Below are 20,429 nucleotides of genomic sequence, written 5' to 3' on the forward strand. Positions count from 1 at the left end.
TTGGGGGGGCTCGTATCGAGCGCTCAGAGTTATCAAGCTGTAGTAAAGGTCGCGTGTGTCGGGCAGCATCGATCGGAGCGAGCGGCGCGAGAGCAAGAACCGCTACACGAGGTAAGAGTCTCGCTCTCTGAATTATTCATACGGGCAGCCAGCCAGAACAGACTGCGCCGCGCGACACACACACACACACACACACACACACACACACACACACACACACACACACACACACACACACACACACACACGCACGCACACACTTTCCTCCTTCTGCTGATGCTGCACGCTCTCGCTCTCTCTCTCTCGACCACAAATTCCTGATCGGCAACAAGTCAAACTGTGCTTCACAAAGACGCACTAATCAGCTTTAAGCTACACTATGTGTCCAAATGTTTGTGGACACCCTTTCTAATGAATGCATTCAGCTGCTTTAAGTTACACACACACACACACACACACACACACACACACACACACACACACACAGAGCTTGTCTAGTCCCTGTAGAGACCCTGTACTGCCAATACAGTAGGACTACTGGCACCATGGTGCCTAACGCCAGGCGTGGGATGATGGATGATGGCTCATGAATATCAAGCATTCCCAAAAGCGCAAAGTATTGGGACACCTGTCGCCTTTCTACTGGATTTGATTGCATCCGGTGACAAGAGCATCAGTGAGGGTTGGTGAATGCATTCATTAGAAGGGGTGTCCACAAACATTTGGACATACAGTACACGTTCTGACCTCAAGAACCGCAGCTGATGCGAGTACTCGACATCAAGTGTTCAGTGGCGAGAGCAGATAGAGAGAGAACGAGGCAGTGAGAGGCAGAGATGAGGCGAGAGACACAGATGTGTGTGTGTGTGATCCTGAGGTAACTGGTGTTATGAGAGGCTTTTATCTCAGGCCAGCAGCTGTGTAATCTGGCAGCTCACACCTCCTGCCCCCGGGCGCCTCAATTTTAGAGCAGCAGCAACAATAAGCCTCAGAACACACACTCCAAATAATATTATACATTATGTAGAACACACACACACACACACACACACACACACACAGTCCTGAAAGGGGCGTAATATTAAAGGCTGTGAGACGTTTGGTTACCTGCAGGTTATTGAGAGGATCCATCTTCATGATTGGGCCGCTGGTGCCGAGAGGCAGACTGACCTCCACCGTCTGATTGGGACTGAGAGGAGTCAGAACCTGCAGAGGACCCGCAGGAGCCAGCCCAAAACTACAGAGAGAGAGAGAGAGTGAGTGAGTGAGTGAGTGAGTGAGTGAGTGAGACAGACAGACAGACAGTGAGAGTCAGAGAGACAGACAGATACAGTCACACACAGAGAGAGAGACACAGTGAGTTAGTGAAAGAAAGATGCAGAGAGAGACAGAGAGAGACAGACAGAGACACAGACAGACAAAGAGAGAGACAGACAGAGTCAGAGACAAAGAGAGAGACAGACAGAGTCAGAGACAAAGAGAGAGACAGACAGAGTCAGAGACAAAGAGAGAGACAGACAGAGTCAGAGACAAAGAGAAAGACAGAGACAGACAGAGAATAAAATAGTAAAATGCAAAGAGATGAAAGAAAGATAAAAGTTTATTAAAAAAAGATTAAAAGATGAAAGAGAAAGAAAGAAGTTTTTAAAGTTTTATTACAGAAAACAAATAAAAATAAGAAAATCAAGAAAGAAAAAAGGGGGAAAAAAACAAAAAAAAAGAGCCAAAAAAAAAAAGAAAGAAAAGGAAAATCAAAAGAAAATGAAGAAATAATAATAATAATAATAATAATTATAATAATAAAAGAATAATCAGTGTGTGGAGGGAGAGCAGAGAGAGCGCGAGAGGGAGCGAGAGGTGCTGTTTGATCAGTTTTATTAGTTGTGAATGATTATAAGGGAGAGCTCTCTCTCCTCTCTCACCCCGCACTACCCCAACACACCTGACTCAGAGCGGCTGATGCTGAGTGTAAGGTAACGTATGCTGGAACAGGGTGACAAATGCCTGACCGCTGGTTCGGACCTGCAGCCGTCCTGCGCTCACCTGTTCTTGTTAAACTGGATGGCGAAGTCGGTCATCACGCTCATGGCCTTGTTGGTGAGGGACAGCTCCATCTGGATGACGCCGCTGCGCCGGGCAAACGTTCCGGATATCTCCAAACCCTTAGCTTTCATCGCTGGCAGCCACACCTACACACACACACACACACACACACACACACACACACACACACTATTATATTAACATAACTCGGTATATTAACACACACTCAGTACCTGATGGCAGTGGTCAAAAGTCAATCAGCACCAAGAGCCCTTCCAGTAAAAAAGGAAGGGCGATGAAAGAAAGATGAAAGAGACAAAACAAAGGGAAAAAATCTTATTACAGGAAAAAAAAAGAAAGGAAATTTAAAAAAACACGATGGAAGAAAAAAAGGGGACAAAAAATATTTTAAAAAATAATATAAGGAGGAAACAGGGAAAAGAAAAAAAAAAAAGTGGTCAAAAGCCGTCAGTTTATAAAAGAAAAAGATCAAAAGATGAAAGATAGAGACAAAAGTTTTTTTTAATTACAGAAAACAAATAAAAATAAAACAAAATAAAAAGGAAAAATAAGAAACAAATCTAATAAAAAAAACAAAAAAAAAACATAAAAAAAGAGAAAAAGTAAAAGAAAATAGAGAAAATAAAGTGGTCAAAAGCCAATCCGCACCAAGAGCCCTTCCAGCTTCAAGTACGGCTCCTTTAAGATCCACGGAAGACGAGCGTCCAGACTTTTTACTGTCCTGCACCGAAGTGGTGGAACCAACCTTTCCCTGGGTGTCCGAACAGCAGAGTCCAACACTCGCTGTCCTCAAACCCAGACTGAAGACCCTCCTCTTCTGAGAGGACTCGGTGTGCAGAATGTGGAGTGTGTGGAGGACGGTGTCTCCAGACTGAGTCTGTATTTAGTCGTATCTAAGATTAGAGGATCTTCTGGGTTCTAGTCTGTATGAACTAGACGAGGGTGTTTTCTGAGTGTCAGTGAAGCTCTGCTGTGAGTCGCTCTGGAGGAGAGCGTCTGCTAAAGGCCTTCAGTGTAAATGTAAACGTAGAACCACAGTAGAGAACTCACCACTTTGGCAGGAACGTAGGATCCTGAGGTCATGCCAACACCCCCACCCAGGTCAAAGAGGTCATCCAGATTCCCTCCAACAGGAGGGGCGGCACCAAGACCTACAGGCATGCTCACTGGAGCCGCCCCCAGACCGACACCCATCTGTGCAGGGGAGAGAGAGAGAGAGAGAGAGAGAGAGAGGGAGGGAGAGGGAGGGAGAGGGAGGGAGAGGGAGTGAGAGGGAGTGAGAGGGAGTGAGAGGGAGTGAGAGGGAGTGAGGACTCCTCTAGGACTCAGATCCAGATCAGATCACATCCAGGTACCAGTGCTCCCACTTTTCCACTTCCTACAGCCACAGAAACCTCCCTCGCTGCAGCTGGTTGAGTAGCAGATATCAGGAACGCTCTCATTCTCATGAGCAGAGGAGACTAATTCAGTAACGCAGTACAGATACTTCATGACTTTACTACAGTAGAAATGTCGGTTCTCTGAACTTTACTGCAGTAATTCTTTATTTTTCAGACTTTTTTCTTCTACTTCTCACATTTTCCCCCAATTATCTGAACTTTCTCCTTATATTTTAAAAACAGCCTCGTTCCTCCTATTTCATTTCCCTTAGTTCTCATTCCGGCTCCTCATCAATAAAAACCCTCTCCAGATAAATCTCTCCATCCGGAAAGTGAGAGTCTGACTGTGATTGGATGAGAAGTATAAACAGACTCCATTCTGACTCCCTATTGGTTTATAAGAGATCCATCACACCTGCACACGTCCCGTCCCTCTCCAGCGAGCTCACAGCAGACGTCTGTAGTCTAGTATGAAGACTGTGTCCGTGGCAGAGACTCAAGAGAACTGCAGTGAAACGTCCCGACTGAGCCCCACATTTACATTCCAATAAAGCTTATTGATCACACGCCTCTGAAGTCTGACTTTCTGCAGCTTTACAGAACTTCTAGACAACGACTCCTCATATTTTCCTCCATGAAGCTCATGTTGATGCTCAGTAGAGCACAGAGACGCTCCTTTAATAGAGCTGATATTACTGAAATGCTTCATTTTCAATGGGCAGATCTGCAGCTGAAACAGGAGCCTAGTGCAGCCCAACATTTTTAACATCGACATTTTAATAGATCATTCTCCTCATTATGACTTTTAGAGAAATGGGGTTTTGGGGAGGGGGGGGGGGTAGTGCACTATAGACCCCTGTGGTGCGGTCTAAGCTTTCGGCCTTTGTTTTCCTTCCATTACTTTTACTTTTCTACTTGAAGTCGTTCTGAAACCAGTACTTTTACACTTTTACTGGAGTAAAAAGCTTCAGTTGATACTTCAGCTTCTATAGAAGTCTTTTAAACCCTCGTATCTCCACTCACTTCCACCTGAGTGTGAATGTCAATAGTTATTTATAGTAAATAGTAAATTACCCACGGTAACGGTATCTTTCTATAGGAACTTCGGCTCTGAAACTTTAGAAATTCTCCAAAATGTAAACATTTCATTAAAATTTGGGGAATTAACTGGAATTATGTAATTATGGGAATTAATGGAAATAAAAATGGGAATATTCAAAGCTAAAGGTGAGAAATTTACATAATACAGTTGGTAAAAATTTACTCAAGCATAAGCTTGGCTAAAATAATTAGATATGATATCAAAAACAGTTGAATAGCAAAGCTGCTCCTCAATCCCAGACACATCACATCTCATGGGACATCACACACAGCAGGGCTATTGAGAAGACCACCCCCCCTGCATGCACTGTCCATTCCTCCACCACATGTCCAGCACACGTCCAGGTGATTTCTAGACCAGGTATATGTAACTTTCTCACCTTTAGCTCAGAATATTCCTATTTTATTGCTATAATGACACATTCATTACCACAGCACATTCCAGACATTGAAAATTCCCAGAATATTGGAACCCTAGTGTTCACATACGTCAGAATCTGGGTCAAAACAAAAATGGTGAGTGGTGTCACTTGAACCACTTGAACTGTCTATAAAGCCAGACAGCAGGTTTTCCAGGCCGAAAGCTGAAAATGAGATTTTTCACAGAGGCTCACTCACCGCAGGACTCCCGCCGAGGTCTCCACCGAGCTGCAGGAAACAGAGAGGAGAAGGTGTTAGAGGGCTCAGACAGCGCCGGGCCTGGTGCTCGGGAAGGGAGAGCGAAGGGAGGGTGGACGTTAGGGAAGGAGTAGGAGTGTGGTAGGAGTGTGACCTCAGAGGGAGCAGTGAAGGGTGGAGGTAGGCTGACTGACTTAACGGGTGGAGTGAGAACAGTGAGAGTTCTACAGTGCGAGTCTCCTGGGACACAATGTGGGGCTACAGCTACAGCACCTCGTAAACTCAAAGCTAGATCATCTATTAAAGGGTCGGAGCACGTGTTCTCCTGCAGGCTGCTCGGATTACTGTGCCTTTAAGACCGATATATGTAAATGAGCTCTGTTCTGATTGGCAGACCGACATTTTTCCTTATTAAAAAAGCAATCCAGGCTGAAACACCCCTTATAACTTCAGTATGACTGGATGGGCTCACTGCAGTTAGGCTGGCACAGGGGGGGGGGCTCTTTAAAGTAAATGGACACTCTGAGTGACTTTTGCATTCTTATTTGATATTCATGACTTCAAAGGGATCATATCATAGAAAATGTATTCTTTTATTTTAAGTAGAATGTAATTAACATTTAAAATTTCTATTTGTAAAATATTCTCATATTGCCCATCTCTACTTGAGACCAGGCGATGTCTTGAAAGAGGCTCAATTTTGGGCGATTTTAGAAGAGAGCTCATTTACATATCAGTCTAAACCCCTTACTTTCTACATATTTGAGTTTCTGAGACCTAAACAATAACTAACATATAATAAATTAAATAGACAATTAAAAAATAGGAAAATAAAATCAGACGCATGTTTTCTGCCCCCTGATGGATTATCGAAACACTGCATGCACCAGAAAAATACATACAGAGTTTGAAACTACTGGTTTTTATTAAGTATAAGAGGTGAAACAATTTTGTTCTCTATGTTTATCTATAATCTATAGTCTGATTAATAAAATTCAGATGCATTCAATATTACACAAAATAAAAGTCGTTTATGCAAAGTGTTAATTTCCTTGTTTGACCTTCTGATCAATTATTAAAATAATACAAAAAATACTGCAAATTAGAAGAATTTGAAGTTGAAGTACGAGTCTTGGTAATTATAAATTATTCAATGAGGATTTAAATAAATTAAAGGCACAGTAACATTAAAGCCCGCTTAATTTTAAGAGCTAGAGTAAGGTCATAAAGCACTAATGCAAAATTTTAATTAAATTAAATTAATTAAAATTAATTAATTAATTATAGTTTTTTTTGGTTTAAAGTGAAGAAAAATGCAAAAATCTAAATATAAGAATACAGACCCTTTAATAAACCCAGCTGATAAATCCTGACAACTCTGTACAAACAGCAGTGCAGTGTATTTACACTGATCTGAGAGCAGTGTTATCAGAAGGTGCAGTCTAAAGGTGGAGCTACTGGACTGGGGATGGGACTCCGGGCGGATGCGAGCACAGACCTCTCTCTCGCTATACTCGTGCGGCTGGGGAGACGGCGCCTCCGTCCTGTAGTGGGAGCCCGACTGAGGGGCAGCGAGACGCGAGGGGTGAAGGAGAAGAGAGACAGGATGAGCGAGTCAGGAGAAGATGCTGAGTGAAGGTTTAGTCAGATGATCATGGAGGAGATGTGACTGACAGCACGATCAGCTGATTGAAGGACCAGTGTGGTGTCGCCCCCTTTGGGCCAAGAACAGACCTGCCTGAGGTTTGCGTCTTCTACCCGGGCCAGAGTAAAAAAGACGTGCACACCGCTGAAAAGGAGTCTGGGTGACCGACTTCCGGGAGGTTTTGGCTGCAGTAGCCTCTCGACTCCAGTGAAAAACTAAAGAAGCTTAGACGTTACCTCCTTCTGGCCGAGGTTAGTTAGACGTTACCTCCTCTGGCCGAGGTTAGTTAGACGTTACCTCCTTCTGGCCGAGGTTAGTTAGACGTTACCTCCTCTGGCCGAGGTTAGTTAGACGTTACCTCCTTCTGGCCGAGGTTAGTTAGACGTTACCTCCTTCTGGCCGAGGTTAGTTAGACGTTACCTCCTTCTGGCCGAGGTTAGTTAGACGTTACCTCCTCTGGCCGAGGTTAGTTAGACGTTACCTCCTTCTGGCCGAGGTTAGTTAGACGTTACCTCCTCTGGCCGAGGTTAGTTAGACGTTACCTCCTCTGGCCGAGGTTAGTTAGACGTTACCTCCTCTGGCCGAGGTTAGTTTAATGTTAATTCCTCTAGCTGATGTTAACTAGATGTTTACTACTGTACGTAATGTTCTCTAGATATTAACACATGGAACTGATCTTAGTTAGACGTTAACTCCTCTAGCTGACGTTAGTTAGAGGTTTACTCCTCTAGCTGATGTTGTTTAGACGTTAACTCCTCTAGCTGATTAGTCAGATGTTACCCACTCTAGCTAACGTTGACTAGATGTTTACTACTGTAGATGATGTTCTCTAGATATGAGCACATGAAGCTGATGTTAATTAGATGTTAACTCCTCTAGCCGATGTTAGTTAGACGTTAACTACTCTAGCCGATGTTGACTTGATGTTAAACTCTGGAAACATGTGTTCTGGTGCAACACTGTTACAAATGGAAATTCAATTTTCGAAACTTTCTGCTTTGATCTTAACCTGGATTGTAGAACCTCGGGAACACTGAAGTTGTTACTGTGTCTAGGTGGAGGATTTTTTTGCTGACCAACCAAGCTCTGCCCTCCCAGCAAAGGTCCGTAGTACTGCTACAGGTGACTGACTTTAACAAGGGTCCAGATAGGGTTCTGTTGTCCTTGTAAGGGCCCTCAGTTTTCCACCAAGAGATTTCTGCTGATTGATCTGAACCCAGAACCGCCACACTGTCAGTCAGTCACTCACTGACGCTACAGTAGAGCTAAGCGTGCTGTCTGTTAATCTGTTAATGCTTAATGAAGTGGGATGGAGTGAACGTGCTGGTGTTGCCTGTTCTCTACGGTTTATTACCGTTTCTGGTTCATCTCCCATCTGCAGGTGGAGAGAAGATCAAGAGAAAAAAGAAGAACACAAGACACAAAAAGACAAGTCAGAAGGACAGGGGGACAGGAGGGACGTCAAGTGTGGGGGGGGGAAACAGACGTTTACTCTGAGCACACAGAAACATCTGTGAGCAAGAAGCTGGATCAGTGGAAAACTGTGCAGTTGGGGCTCTGATCCTGGATCAGTGTTAATCTAGCGTTAACTGTGTTTACATGTGCCCATGTGGCCAATTTACACCGACTACAGGGGTCTCCATGTTTGTTGGCAGCGTGTTAGCGACGCACTGTTTGCTGGGGATGAAGATACAATAAATGGACAAAAGAATTGGGACACCTGCTTATTCGTTGCTTCTTCTAAGGATATCAAAAACTGTCCAAGGAAGAAGGATTTCTACTAGATTTTGGAGGAGCATTGCTGCGAGGATTTGATAGCAAATTTGACCCAAATATCCGACTATTGCCATTTTAAGGCACTGTGGAGCAGGTCAGCTGAGTGGCTGAATCCATCCCCAGCACAAAAACAAGGATTTTTTATTTATAACCTTTGACCTGGTGAATGCATTATGGTATAATGGGTAATGTATAGAGTGAGTGGGGCTTACCAAACTGTCCAGTCCCCCACCCAGCAGGTCCATAGCCCCCATTTGCATTGAGGAGGGCACAGGGGGGACGTTAGTGGTGGGGGGAGTCAGGTCCAGGTTCAGCAGGTCACCTAGGAGATCACCTTGGGATGGAATGACAGCAGGGGGCGCATCAGAGACACCGCTCACTGACTGGCCAACATCTGGGCTTTCGGTACTCTCACCACTACGAGAGAGAGAGAGCGAGAGAGAGAGACAGACAGAGGGCGAGAGAGAGAGAGAGAGAGAGAGAGAGAGAGAGAGAGAGAGACAGACAGAGAGTAAGAGAGAGAGAGAGAGACAGACAGACAGACAGAGAGATAGAGAGAAAGCAAGAGACAGAGATAGAGATAGATAGAGAGAGAGATAAAGAGGAGAGAGAGAGACAGACAGACAGACAGAGCGTGAGCGAGATAGAGGGATAGATAGAGAACAAGATAAATAGATAGATAGATAGACAGACAGAGCGCGCGAGAGAGAGAGACACAGACAGACAGAGAGAGAGAGAGACAGACAGACAGAGAGATAGATAGAGATAGATGGAGAGCGAGAGATAGACATATAGATAGATAGAGATAAATCAATCAAGCAATCAATAAAAACTTTATTTGCATAGAAAAATACTACTTTATAAATTATAAATTGATAATTAATTAAATTAATAAATTAATTATATCCAAGATATATATATATATATATATATAATATAAACTCACGAGCCAGCGCGGGCTGGGAGCCGTTTGTGCTGGACTCCGCGGCTGCCCTCCACGAAGGCGCTTGGTGGTTTGTGGTAGACGGAGGCCAGGGTGCCGATGTGGCAGATCAGCTCCTCCAGCAGGGTGGGTTCAATCAGGTCCGTTTCCTCAGAGATCAGCGGTTTCTCGGCAAGGACCACCTCCTTAGCAGCTACGGGGTCAGTGGAGAGCAGACGCCAGTAGATGTAGCCGCGGTCCCGCAGGTCAGGGTTGTCTGAATCCTGGATTTAAATACATACAGAAAAGCAGGGAAGAGCAGGAATGAGTGAGAGAGAACTGGGCTGAATATCAATAATAAAAAGTAACAAAATATTATTACAAATATATTTAATTAATCATTTATGAAGTGTATGCAAATAATTTGGGTCCCCCCCCCCAAATGTTACTGAGGTCATGTGACAGGGTGGTAAAATTACCTGTGTGGGGGCAATAAAGTAGCACGTTTCTGCAGTGTGATGCATTTGATATGACTGGCAAACATTTCGACTTTCTACTAGATTTTGGAGAAGGAGCATTGCTGTGAGGATTTGATTGCATTCAGCAACAAAAGTGTTTGCAAGGTCAGGATGTTGGATCTTAAACATCATCCCGAACTCCCCAACTCATCCCAAAAAAAGTACTGGATGGAGCTCCACCACCATCATTCCAGAGAACACAGTTCTTCCACTGCTTCCCAGCTCCTCAATGCTGGGGGGCTTTATACACCCCTCTAGCCCACGCCTCGCGCCAATAGGGTCATGATGTTGAGTCCTATTCTATTGGCAGTACTTCTTCTCTGCAGGGACTGTTTGAGCAATGGGTGCAACTTGAAGTAGCTGAATGGATTCATTAGAAGGGGTGTCCACAAGTATTTGGACACACAGTGTAGATTAGATGAACCAATTTAGATGAATTAAGCCGGGACTGAGGGATTACGTCCCCCAAAATAGACAGACAGCAGAGGACAGGACAGTAATTTTGACATTAATATGGAAAGAAAAAGACATTTAAAAAGTCCAAAGAGGGAAAAAACGCTAATTCAGAAGACTAAAAAGGCACAGATGGCTTCGTGAAGTTGCATGAATTTGACAAATGTCCTGAAAGCACAGAGCAGAGGGAGGGGACACTGTCCTCTAAATAATGCAGGAGCGTCCCGGTTTCCAAATTCAGCGGTGTAATAACACCAGGCCACGCAGCAATAAAAGCCAGAGCCAGACACAGGGCAAGAGCGAATCAGAGGCCGGGGGGCAGAACGCAGGCTGCAGAGCTTAAGGGGGAGGTTTTTTATTCTGACAGAAGCCTGGCAGCCGGAGAGCCCCCTGGCACTCGTTCTCAAAGTTAATGCTGCCACAGAGGGCACACAGCGAGTAACACTCTGGCGTCTGAGGCTTCCTGATTATCCAGGAACATTAAACCCACAAGGACGTTTCCAGGCCTCCAGTCTCGCTCTGAGTAACAGCACCTTCCCGTCGACGTGAGGGAGGAATGAGAACATGCTTTTCTTCTTAATGTGGTTTAATTTCCTGCAGGATTTAATAAAGCTTCATCATAAGAGAGTGGAGAACCCGTTCACAGTGCCGACTCCCTCAGTCTGGTAAAACTGGTACAGAGGAGCCAGGAGGCGAGCAGCTCTGGTGTGGGGGAGGACAGCAGAGCTCTACTAGTGGGAGGCGTGGGAGTCTCATATGGACACCGGCTGAGTGGAAAAGAGGAAGACGGTCACTGGTTAAAATATAAAGGGGAGATCATGTAACGATCAGTCCCGCCCTACAACAAAAAGAGCCAATCAGCTTGCTGATTATAAATAAGTAGCGCACTTCATCCAACAGAGGCAATCAGCTTGCTAGTTATGGTTTAGTCCGACCCTTCAATAATAAAAAAGACCAATCAGCCTCCTGCTTATGGATCAGTCCAATCCTTCAATGATAAAAAAGACCAATCAGCCTCCTGCTTATGGATCAGTCCAATCCTTCAATGATAAAAAAGACCAATCAGCCTCCTGCTTATGGATCAGTCCAATCCTTCAATGATAAAAAGGACCAATCAGCCTCCTGCTTATGGATCAGTCCAATCCTTCAATGATAAAAAGGACCAATCAGCCTCCTGCTTATGGATAAAGTCTTGCTGTTCAGCCAACAGAGCCAATCAGCTTGCTGGTTATGGATTAGTCCCGCCCTCCAACTCCAAGAGTTAATTAGCACACTGGTTACAACTAAGTCCCACCCTTCAATAAAAAGAGCCAATCAGCACGCTGGTTACAACTAAGTCCCACCCTTCTATAAAAAGACCAATCAGCATGCTGGTTACAAATAAGTCCCACCCTTCAATAAAAAGAGCCAATCAGCACGCTGGTTACAAATAAGTCCCACCCTTCAATAAAAAAATAAAAAAAACAATCAGCCCCGCCCTTCAACAAAAAGCCAATCAGCTTGCTGGTTACAAATAAATCTGGTCTTTTAATAATAAAAAAAAAGAAGACCAATCAGCTTGCTCATTACGGATTAGTCCCGCCCTTCAACAAGAGCTAATCTGCTTGCTTGTTACAAATTAGTCCCACCCCACTATAAAAAAAATAAATAAAAATAAATCAGCTTGCTGGTTATAGATAAAGCCCCGCCCTTAAACAAAAAACAAATCTGCTTGCTGGTTACAAATAAGGCCGACCCTTCTATAGAAAAAAAAAAAAGACCAATCAGCTTGCTCATTACAGATTAGTCCCGCCCTTCAACAAGAGCTAATCAGCATGCAGGTTACAAATAAGTCCCGCCTTTTAATAAAAGACCAATCAGCTTGCTGGTTCTGGATGAAGGCCTCTCCATCTTCAACAACAACAAATAAGGTAAAACCACCTCGGCTAAATCGAAAAGCTGACGGCTGCATCAGAGTTATCTGGTAATTTAGCGATTTATAATGGGAATAATTAACGATCAGTTATAATAATCAGTGCTTCATTTCTGCCAGATGTGTGACTGTGCTCATGAACATCACTGAAGCCTTCAGACGCCCGTCTAACAAACTGCAGCCGTTTCCCCAAATCCACCTTCTCCACTCTCCTCCAACATGAATGCAATCAATCACCCCGGGAGAAGGAACGCCTCCTCGGAGAGAAGCAGCCAATTTCAACCAGAAAGCAAAAACAAAACGTGTTCAATCAAATCAGCTGCAGCAACAAACGCCTCTCCAGGCTGCTGTTCATCTCCCAGATGAAGATGAACGCAGTGGCTTGTGGTTGGTGTGGCGCAACAGATAAAACCACTAGCTGTCAGTGAGCTACAACACCATGTGGGAGACTGGGGTTCGATTCCCAGTCTGGGTGGCTAGGCTGCGCTACACCAATAAGAGTCCTTGGGTAAGACTCCTAACACTACATTGGCCCAAATCTGTAATACGTGTGACCTTGTAAGTCGCTCTGGATAAGAGTATCAGCTAAATGCCGTAAATGTAAATGTAAATGTGTGAAGCTGAAAACACACCAACCCAACACCCCCAAACATCCCCAACACCCGCCAACATCCCTAACATTCCCCAAACATCCCCAACGCCCGCCAATATCCCCAACATCCCCAACGCCCGCCAATATCCCCAACATCCCCAACGCCCGCCAATATCCCCAACATCCCCAACGCCCGCCAACATCCCTAACATTCTCCAAACATCCCCAAACGCCCGCCAACATCCCTAACATTCTCCAAACATCCCCAAACGCCCGCCAACATCCCTAACATTCTCCAAACATCCCCAACGCCCGCCAACATCCCCAACGCCCGCCAACATCCCCAACATTCTCCAAACATCCCCAACGCCCGCCAACATCCCCAACGCCCGCCAACATCCCCAACGCCCGCCAACATCCCTAACATCCCCAACGCCCGTCAACATCCCCAACGCCCGCCAACATCCCTAACATTCTCCAAACATCCCCAACGCCCGCCAACATCCCTAACATTCTCCAAACATCCCCAACACCAAACAGCCCTTGTGTTCTTTTGACAACAAATTACTATACATACACTACTGTTCCGCTGCCAAACCCTCCACGCTTCGCCAAAGCACTATGACTATTTGCACTATGACTATTTGCACTATGACTATTTGCACTATGACTATTTGCACACCTGTACAGATGTTCTTTTCTTTTCTGTAAATATATTTTCAGCTCTTTATTACCTTTAGTACTTTTTACTTTTTTAATTTATCCCCTACCCTATTTATTGTTTAGTGTAATTTTCCTTTAGTTTAAGTGTTCTGTGTTTTTTTTGTTACTTGTCATACGTGTTGCTCTCACCAAGACAAATTCCTTGTATGTGTAACATACTTGATGAAATAAAGAGATTCTGATTCAAAGCTTACAGAGCTCAACACTGTCGGGCCTCCGTCCTCAGTACTCCCACACTTCAGCCGCAGCTCGCTCTCCGAACAAATCCAGGCCTGCATCCCGAACCACACTCCTCTATACCTTTATACTCACCAAGCAATCAAAGCACTTCTACTGGTGTTCACGTCTTTAACACACTATTTAGTGTGGTAGTGTGCGGTTTGGGACACAGCCGTTGTATTGGCGTCAAGCCCCAGCCTTTAACGTGAGTCCTACTGGTTTCAGAGCTTTTTTTTGTTTGTTAGCAATGTTAGCCTAGCATGTCCTGCTGTAAACCAGAGAAGCACACATCAGACACCAGACTGGTCTCGGGTGACCGACCGAATCTAGGGTCAGAGATCAATACTGGTCCTTTGGTTTTTCACTGATCCGCTCCTTTAAGGTTGCGGTCAGCATTGGCTTCATTCAGTTACAGAGCAGATCAATATAAATGTTCAGGAGGTGTGTGTGTGTGTGTGTGTGTGTGTGTGTGTGTGTGTGTGTGTGTGTGTTCCCTCACCTGTGTAGCCAGGCTGAGCACCTGCTGCACCAGTTCCTGAGTCTCAGTAGGCTTCTTCAGGAACAGCTTCACGATGGCGGTCAGCAGCTGCAACTGTACCTGCAGAGCAGCAGGAGAGCAGGATGGGTCACTAGCAGAGAGCACAGTCAGCTAAAATACTGCACACCCCCCCACACCCCTCTACACACCCCTCTACCCCCCTCTACACCCCCCTACACCCCCCTACACCCCCCTCTACTTTCCTCTACACCCCATTGTGATATACACTGAGGAGGAGGAGCTACAGTCTCTCATTAGAGTGAATATTAATAAGGCTCTAAATGTAGGTATTGTGATATACACCGAGGAGGCGGAGCTACAGACTCTCATTAGGGTGAATATTAATAAGGCTCTAAATGTAGGTATTGTGATATACACTGAGGAGGAGGAGCTACAGTCTCATTAGGGTGAATATTAATAATGCTCTAAATGTAGGTATTGTGATATACACTGAGGAGGAGGAGCTACAGTCTCATTAGGGTGAATATTAATAACGCTCTAAATGTAGGTATTGTGATATACACTGAGGAGGCGGAGCTACAGTCTCTCATTAGGGTGAATATTAATAACGCTCTAAATGTAGGTATTGTGATATACACTGAGGAGGCGGAGCTACAGTCTCTCATTAGGGTGAATATTAATAACGCTCTAAATGTAGGTATTGTGATATACACTGAGGAGGAGGAGCTACAGTCTCTCATTAGGGTGAATATTAATAACGCTCTAAATGTAGGTATTGTGATATACACTGAGGAGGAGGAGCTACAGTCTCTCATTAGGGTGAATATTAATAACGCTCTAAATGTAGGTATTGTGATATACACTGAGGAGGAGGAGCTACAGTCTCTCATTAGGGTGAATATTAATAAGGCTCTAAATGTAGGTATTGTGATCTACACTGAGGAGGAGGAGCTACAGTCTCATTAGGGTGAATATTAATAACGCTCTAAATGTAGGTATTGTGATATACACTGAGGAGGCGGAGCTACAGTCTCTCATTAGGGTGAATATTAATAACTCTCTAAATGTAGGTATTGTGATATACACCGAGGAGGCGGAGCTACAGTCTCATTAGAGTGAATATTAATAACGCTCTAAATGTAGGTATTGTGATATACACTGAGGAGGAGGAGCTACAGTCTCTCATTAGAGTGAATATTAATAAGGCTCTAAATGTAGGTATTGTGATATACACTGAGGAGGCGGAGCTACAGTCTCATTAGAGTGAATATTAATAACGCTCTAAATGTAGGTATTGTGATATACACTGAGGAGGAGGAGCTACAGTCTCTCATTAGAGTGAATATTAATAAGGCTCTAAATGTAGGTATTGTGATATACACCGAGGAGGCGGAGCTACAGTCTCTCATTAGAGTGAATATTAATAACGCTCTAAATGTAGGTATTGTGATATACATGTATTGACAGATATGTGAGCTCTGTGTGTGTGTGTGTGTGTGTGTGTGTGTGTGTGTGTGTGTGTGTGTGTTAGAGACCTACCTGTGTGCTCTCATCATGGAAGCCCTCCAGGAAGCTCTCCAGCAGTTCGTCTGCGTTATCGATTCTCTCAGCGTATTCTCCCACGATCCAGATCATGGCTGCTCGCGCCTCCGGCTCATCCAGAGAGTCCAGATTCTCACACAGGGTGGCGATCACACTCTCGTACCTGAACACACCATCACTCAGCCTTTATTTCTAGACCACGCTGCGATTCAAACAACTGCAACTCCAAGTGCTGTACAGCAGCTCCATCATAAATCAAGATTATTTAACAGGCTAATTAACAGCTTTTATTATTTGTGCATTTCTTTATTTTATCTTCTTATATTTTATTATTTCTTATAATAATAATGAACTGATCATTTGTTATTTTGAATGGAATTTGTTTCCTTTATAAACTGCTTTATTGATTTATATGACCTTTTCCTGTGTTATTTCCTCTGGATTTAGTTAATTGTGATTTAAAAGTTTGCACATTGATTTATGTTCATCATCATTATTATTATTATTATCATCATTATCATAATAATAATAATTATTATTATTATTATTATTATTATTATTATTATTATTAATAATAATAATAAAGCTCTTGCTTTGTTGTCACTTTTTTGTTTGCTGGATTTTTAATTATTAGTTTGCTTTACTTTTTCATTCATTTTCTATATATTACATTTATATATAATATTTATATATAATAATATATATATTTATTTATTTATTTTGTTGTGTAAAATTTGCTATGTAAATATTTGATGATAATAATAATAATAATAGATAACATTATTATTCTTGTTATTATTAATCAGCTACTAATAATAACAATAATAATAATAATAATAATAAATTAATGGTATTATTATTAGTAGTAGTAGTATTATTGTTATTAATAATAACAAAATAATGATAATAATTTAATTATGACTTTGTTTAACACTCTCTAAACTAACCCCTCCCCCCTCCAATGTATATTGTAATATTTATTTTTATGTATATATTTTTCTTTTAAAATATTTCTCTCTATATGACCATGTAGAGGTGCACTGGCCGGAGGGCACCTACTTGTTTGGGTATTTGCGGAAAATGTCCTTGATGACCACAATGGCCTCCTGCACCACATAGTTGACCTTGGTCTGAATGAGATCCAGCAGGGTGCTGACACAGCGCTCGGCCGATTGCTGAGAGAGAGAGAATACACACTGTTACAATTTCCTCTGTGTTGATTAAACAGGCTGCAGAAGTCAATATTTAATTAGCCTCGATCTCCCCTGAAACTGTATCGACGAGACGGGATTTTCTACTGCAGAGCAGCTCCTGTAGAACAAGCAGCACATAATCATTCACTCAACTCAATTTCACAGTAAACGCAGCTGATCAGTCACTGCTCAGCGTCTGCAATCCAGACTAATGCGTTCATTAATACATCAGTATTAATCAGTCCTCAATTAGTTACAAAAAGAAATCAATTCATTCCTAACAGAGAGCTACTTACCATCTTCAGCAGTGCACACACACACACACACACACACACACACATTTATTTATTTATATATTTATTTATTTATTTATTTATTTAAAGCAGCATCCACCAGAGTTAAGGGTGGTGTATAGAGCAAGAAAATCTCTTGTTTTGGCAACTAAGCCCATTCCTCCACCCCCGTCTCTCATAAGTGTGGGGCAGTGGTGGCTCAGCGGTTAGAGCGCCGGGATATCGATAACAGGGTTGTGGGTTCGATTCCCGGGCTCGGCAAGCTGCCACTGTTGGGCCCTTGAGCAAGGCCCTTTACCCTCTCTGCTCCCCGGGCGCTGGAGTTGGCTGCCCACCGCTCTGGGTGTGTGTGTGTACTCACTGCCCCTAACACGTGTGTGTGTGTGAGTGTGTGTTCACTACCAGATGGGTTAAATGCGGAGGACACATTTCGCTGTACAGTCCACACTGTACAGTGACGAATACGTGCACCTTTATCCTTATCCTTTATCCTTTTATCCTTAAGTGAAAGGGTTCTACAGTAGAAGCTCCAGATCTCATCAGAACAGATAAAGCAGGAGAACATAAATCCAGTAAAAAGGAGAAACAAGAGCTTCTCATTCTGAAGAAAGAAAGTAGAGAGATCTTGTCAGTGAGCTAGTCTGAAGAACAGAGCTCGGTTCCTCCAGGTTTCTCCTGGACGCCCCCCAGTCCAGCCAGCACAGCGTGGAGGATGTGTTCAACTCCATCAGCAGCAGCAGCAGCAGCAGCAGCAGCTCACCTGATTTACCATCATTAAGCCCTGATTTACCACCAAACCAGGTGTTGATCTGAGGAGAACTCTAAATAATACTAGACTCCAGGAGAGAGGAGAACTTTGGAGATGTTCTAATGATGAACACAGTGATGGAGAACCTCCACCACTTTTTGTAGGAGTGTTATTATTAGTGTTTATTCTGATATCAGAGATTTACAACCAACCAACCAACCAACTGTGAAACTCACCTCCACTTTAATGGCGCAGCGGCCGATGGCCCGGACGGCCTTCCGGACGAAGTCCACATCCACCTCAGTGGCGTACTCCTTCAGCTCAGCCAGCACCTGAGGAAACGAACAGTTAGAAGACTGACCGCTGAGGTCCCCTCTACCTGCGTCAGACCGGCTGCCACCTATCAGTCTGACCACCAGGCTCACCTACACCACCACTACCACCGGTGTCAGACCAGCGGCCCACCCTCCTACCACTGCTACCTGCTTAATGACCAAGTTAAACCTACATGGACTCTTAACTATCTGCCACTATTAATATCACCACTATTACCCATCATTCCTCTGACCATCACTGCCATGTGTACATACAGTTATTCTACACCATGATTATTATATTATGATTATGATCAGAGCAGTTTAACAGTTTAGATGGTTTAGTAACTTTTATCAATAATTTATAAATAATTCTGATCAGAGGAGGACGTGTCGGGTCTATCTTGTGTGTCTTGGTTTTTCCCAAGGTTTCTTTCTCCAGCTCTGAGGGAGTTTCTCCTGTGCGGTGGTCTTTGGCTGCTCACTGGGGGTCTAAGATTTTCCTGTCTTCTTATGGTCATGTCTAATTTATTTAATTTACATGCAACTGATCCAGAATGCAGCGGCACAGGTCATCTTCAATGTTCCCAAATTCAGCCATGTCACTTCCTGTAGCTGTTGCCCAGGTCATCAGATTCAAACCCCTGACTCTGGCCTACAAAGCCAAGACTGGACCAGCCAGCCCCTCCGTACTTGATGGCGATGGTCAAAAGCCGATCTGCACCAAGAGCCCTTCCAGCTTCAAGTACGGCTCGGCTCGACCCGCCATCCTTTAAGATCCACGGAAGACGAGCGTCCAGACTTTTTACTGTCCTGCACCGAAGTGGTGGAACGAACTTCCCCTGGGTGTCCGAACAGCAGAGTCCAACGCTCGCTGTCCTCAAACCCAGACTGAAGACCCTCCTCTTCTGAGAGGACTTGGGTAAAGAGTAGAGTATTATGGTCTCCAGACTGACTTCTGTGTTTAGTAGTGTAGCAGGTAGTGAGGGTAGGAAGACACTGGAAAGTGTGTGGTAAAGCCACTCAGACTGGTTATAATAATCGATTATAATAAAAATAATTATTAAATTATGCATCGACTTTTTGGGCAAATTAGATTTTCTAGAGCAGTGCTTCCCAACCCTGGTCCTGGAGATCCCCCAGCTCCGCTGCCAACACACCTGACCCAGCTAATCAGCTCATTAACGAGTGCTGAGTACTGAACGAGTTGAAGGTGGTGTGTAGAGCAGGAAACCACTGGAATGTGCCAGGAAGTGGCGTTCTCCAGGCCAGGGTTGGGAATAAAAAGCTTTAATTAGGGAAATTATTTACTTTTAAAGGCTCAATACATAAACCCAGGGCTGGCCTGGAGGTATGTAGGGTATTCGTCAGCAGTGCTGTGTTTACCTGAGCGATGTTGGCCTGGGAGGCCAGTCGGATCATGATGTCCAGCTTCTCGAGCTTGACGTAGATCGGGTCGTTGTATTTCACAAAGAAGACCTTCATCTCATGCTTCAGAATCTCAGGGCTGCAGATATGGATATTTAATTATTACTTCTACAGACACACACACACACACACACATTATATAATGTAACCAAATGTGGCAAAATTCACCCTTTATTTAAGAGTTTCGCCAATTTAATGATAAGTACGGTTTTAAAATATTGTTAGAAATCATGTTTAACTTGTAGAAATGCACTTTAAATGTAAATGTGCAACCAGTCATCCGTGTGATCTGTTATTTATTGATATTTGATTTATGAGGCTGTGAAAATGGGTCAAGATACAGGTCCTGTCTCATGTGTCTGTCATCTGCAATTGGTGGATTCGTGCTCGGTCTGTGTTTTCGTGTGAAACTCACTAATGGACACTCTTCAGACAAGCTTCTATTCTATTCATAAATCTAAAATTCACTGCTTTAGCGAAGCGAAGACGC

General features: G+C 43.8%; 1 protein-coding gene across 3 annotated transcripts in view; it reads right to left on the bottom strand.

Moving 5' to 3' along the window:
• ap1b1 (adaptor related protein complex 1 subunit beta 1) overlaps positions 1–20,429 on the bottom strand; it is a 44,930-nt gene that overhangs the window by 12,778 nt on the left and 11,723 nt on the right. For 2 of the 3 annotated variants that reach the window (XM_072664566.1, XM_072664564.1), the window contains exons 8-19: positions 19,898–20,018; positions 18,434–18,529; positions 17,023–17,138; positions 15,961–16,126; positions 14,422–14,520; positions 9,530–9,789; positions 8,796–9,000; positions 8,162–8,182; positions 5,163–5,192; positions 3,115–3,258; positions 2,044–2,189; positions 1,108–1,237 (exon numbers count right to left, since the gene is read on the bottom strand). In XM_072664566.1, coding sequence (XP_072520667.1) covers positions 1,108–1,237; positions 2,044–2,189; positions 3,115–3,258; positions 5,163–5,192; positions 8,162–8,182; positions 8,796–9,000; positions 9,530–9,789; positions 14,422–14,520; positions 15,961–16,126; positions 17,023–17,138; positions 18,434–18,529; positions 19,898–20,018 — 1,534 coding nt within the window. The remainder of the gene's footprint in view (positions 1–1,107; positions 1,238–2,043; positions 2,190–3,114; positions 3,259–5,162; positions 5,193–8,161; positions 8,183–8,795; positions 9,001–9,529; positions 9,790–14,421; positions 14,521–15,960; positions 16,127–17,022; positions 17,139–18,433; positions 18,530–19,897; positions 20,019–20,429) is intronic. The other variant, XM_072664565.1, reaches the window with a different exon arrangement.

This window comes from Salminus brasiliensis, chromosome 20, assembly GCF_030463535.1.
Source record: "Salminus brasiliensis chromosome 20, fSalBra1.hap2, whole genome shotgun sequence".
NCBI classification, from domain to species: Eukaryota; Metazoa; Chordata; class Actinopteri; order Characiformes; family Bryconidae; genus Salminus; species Salminus brasiliensis.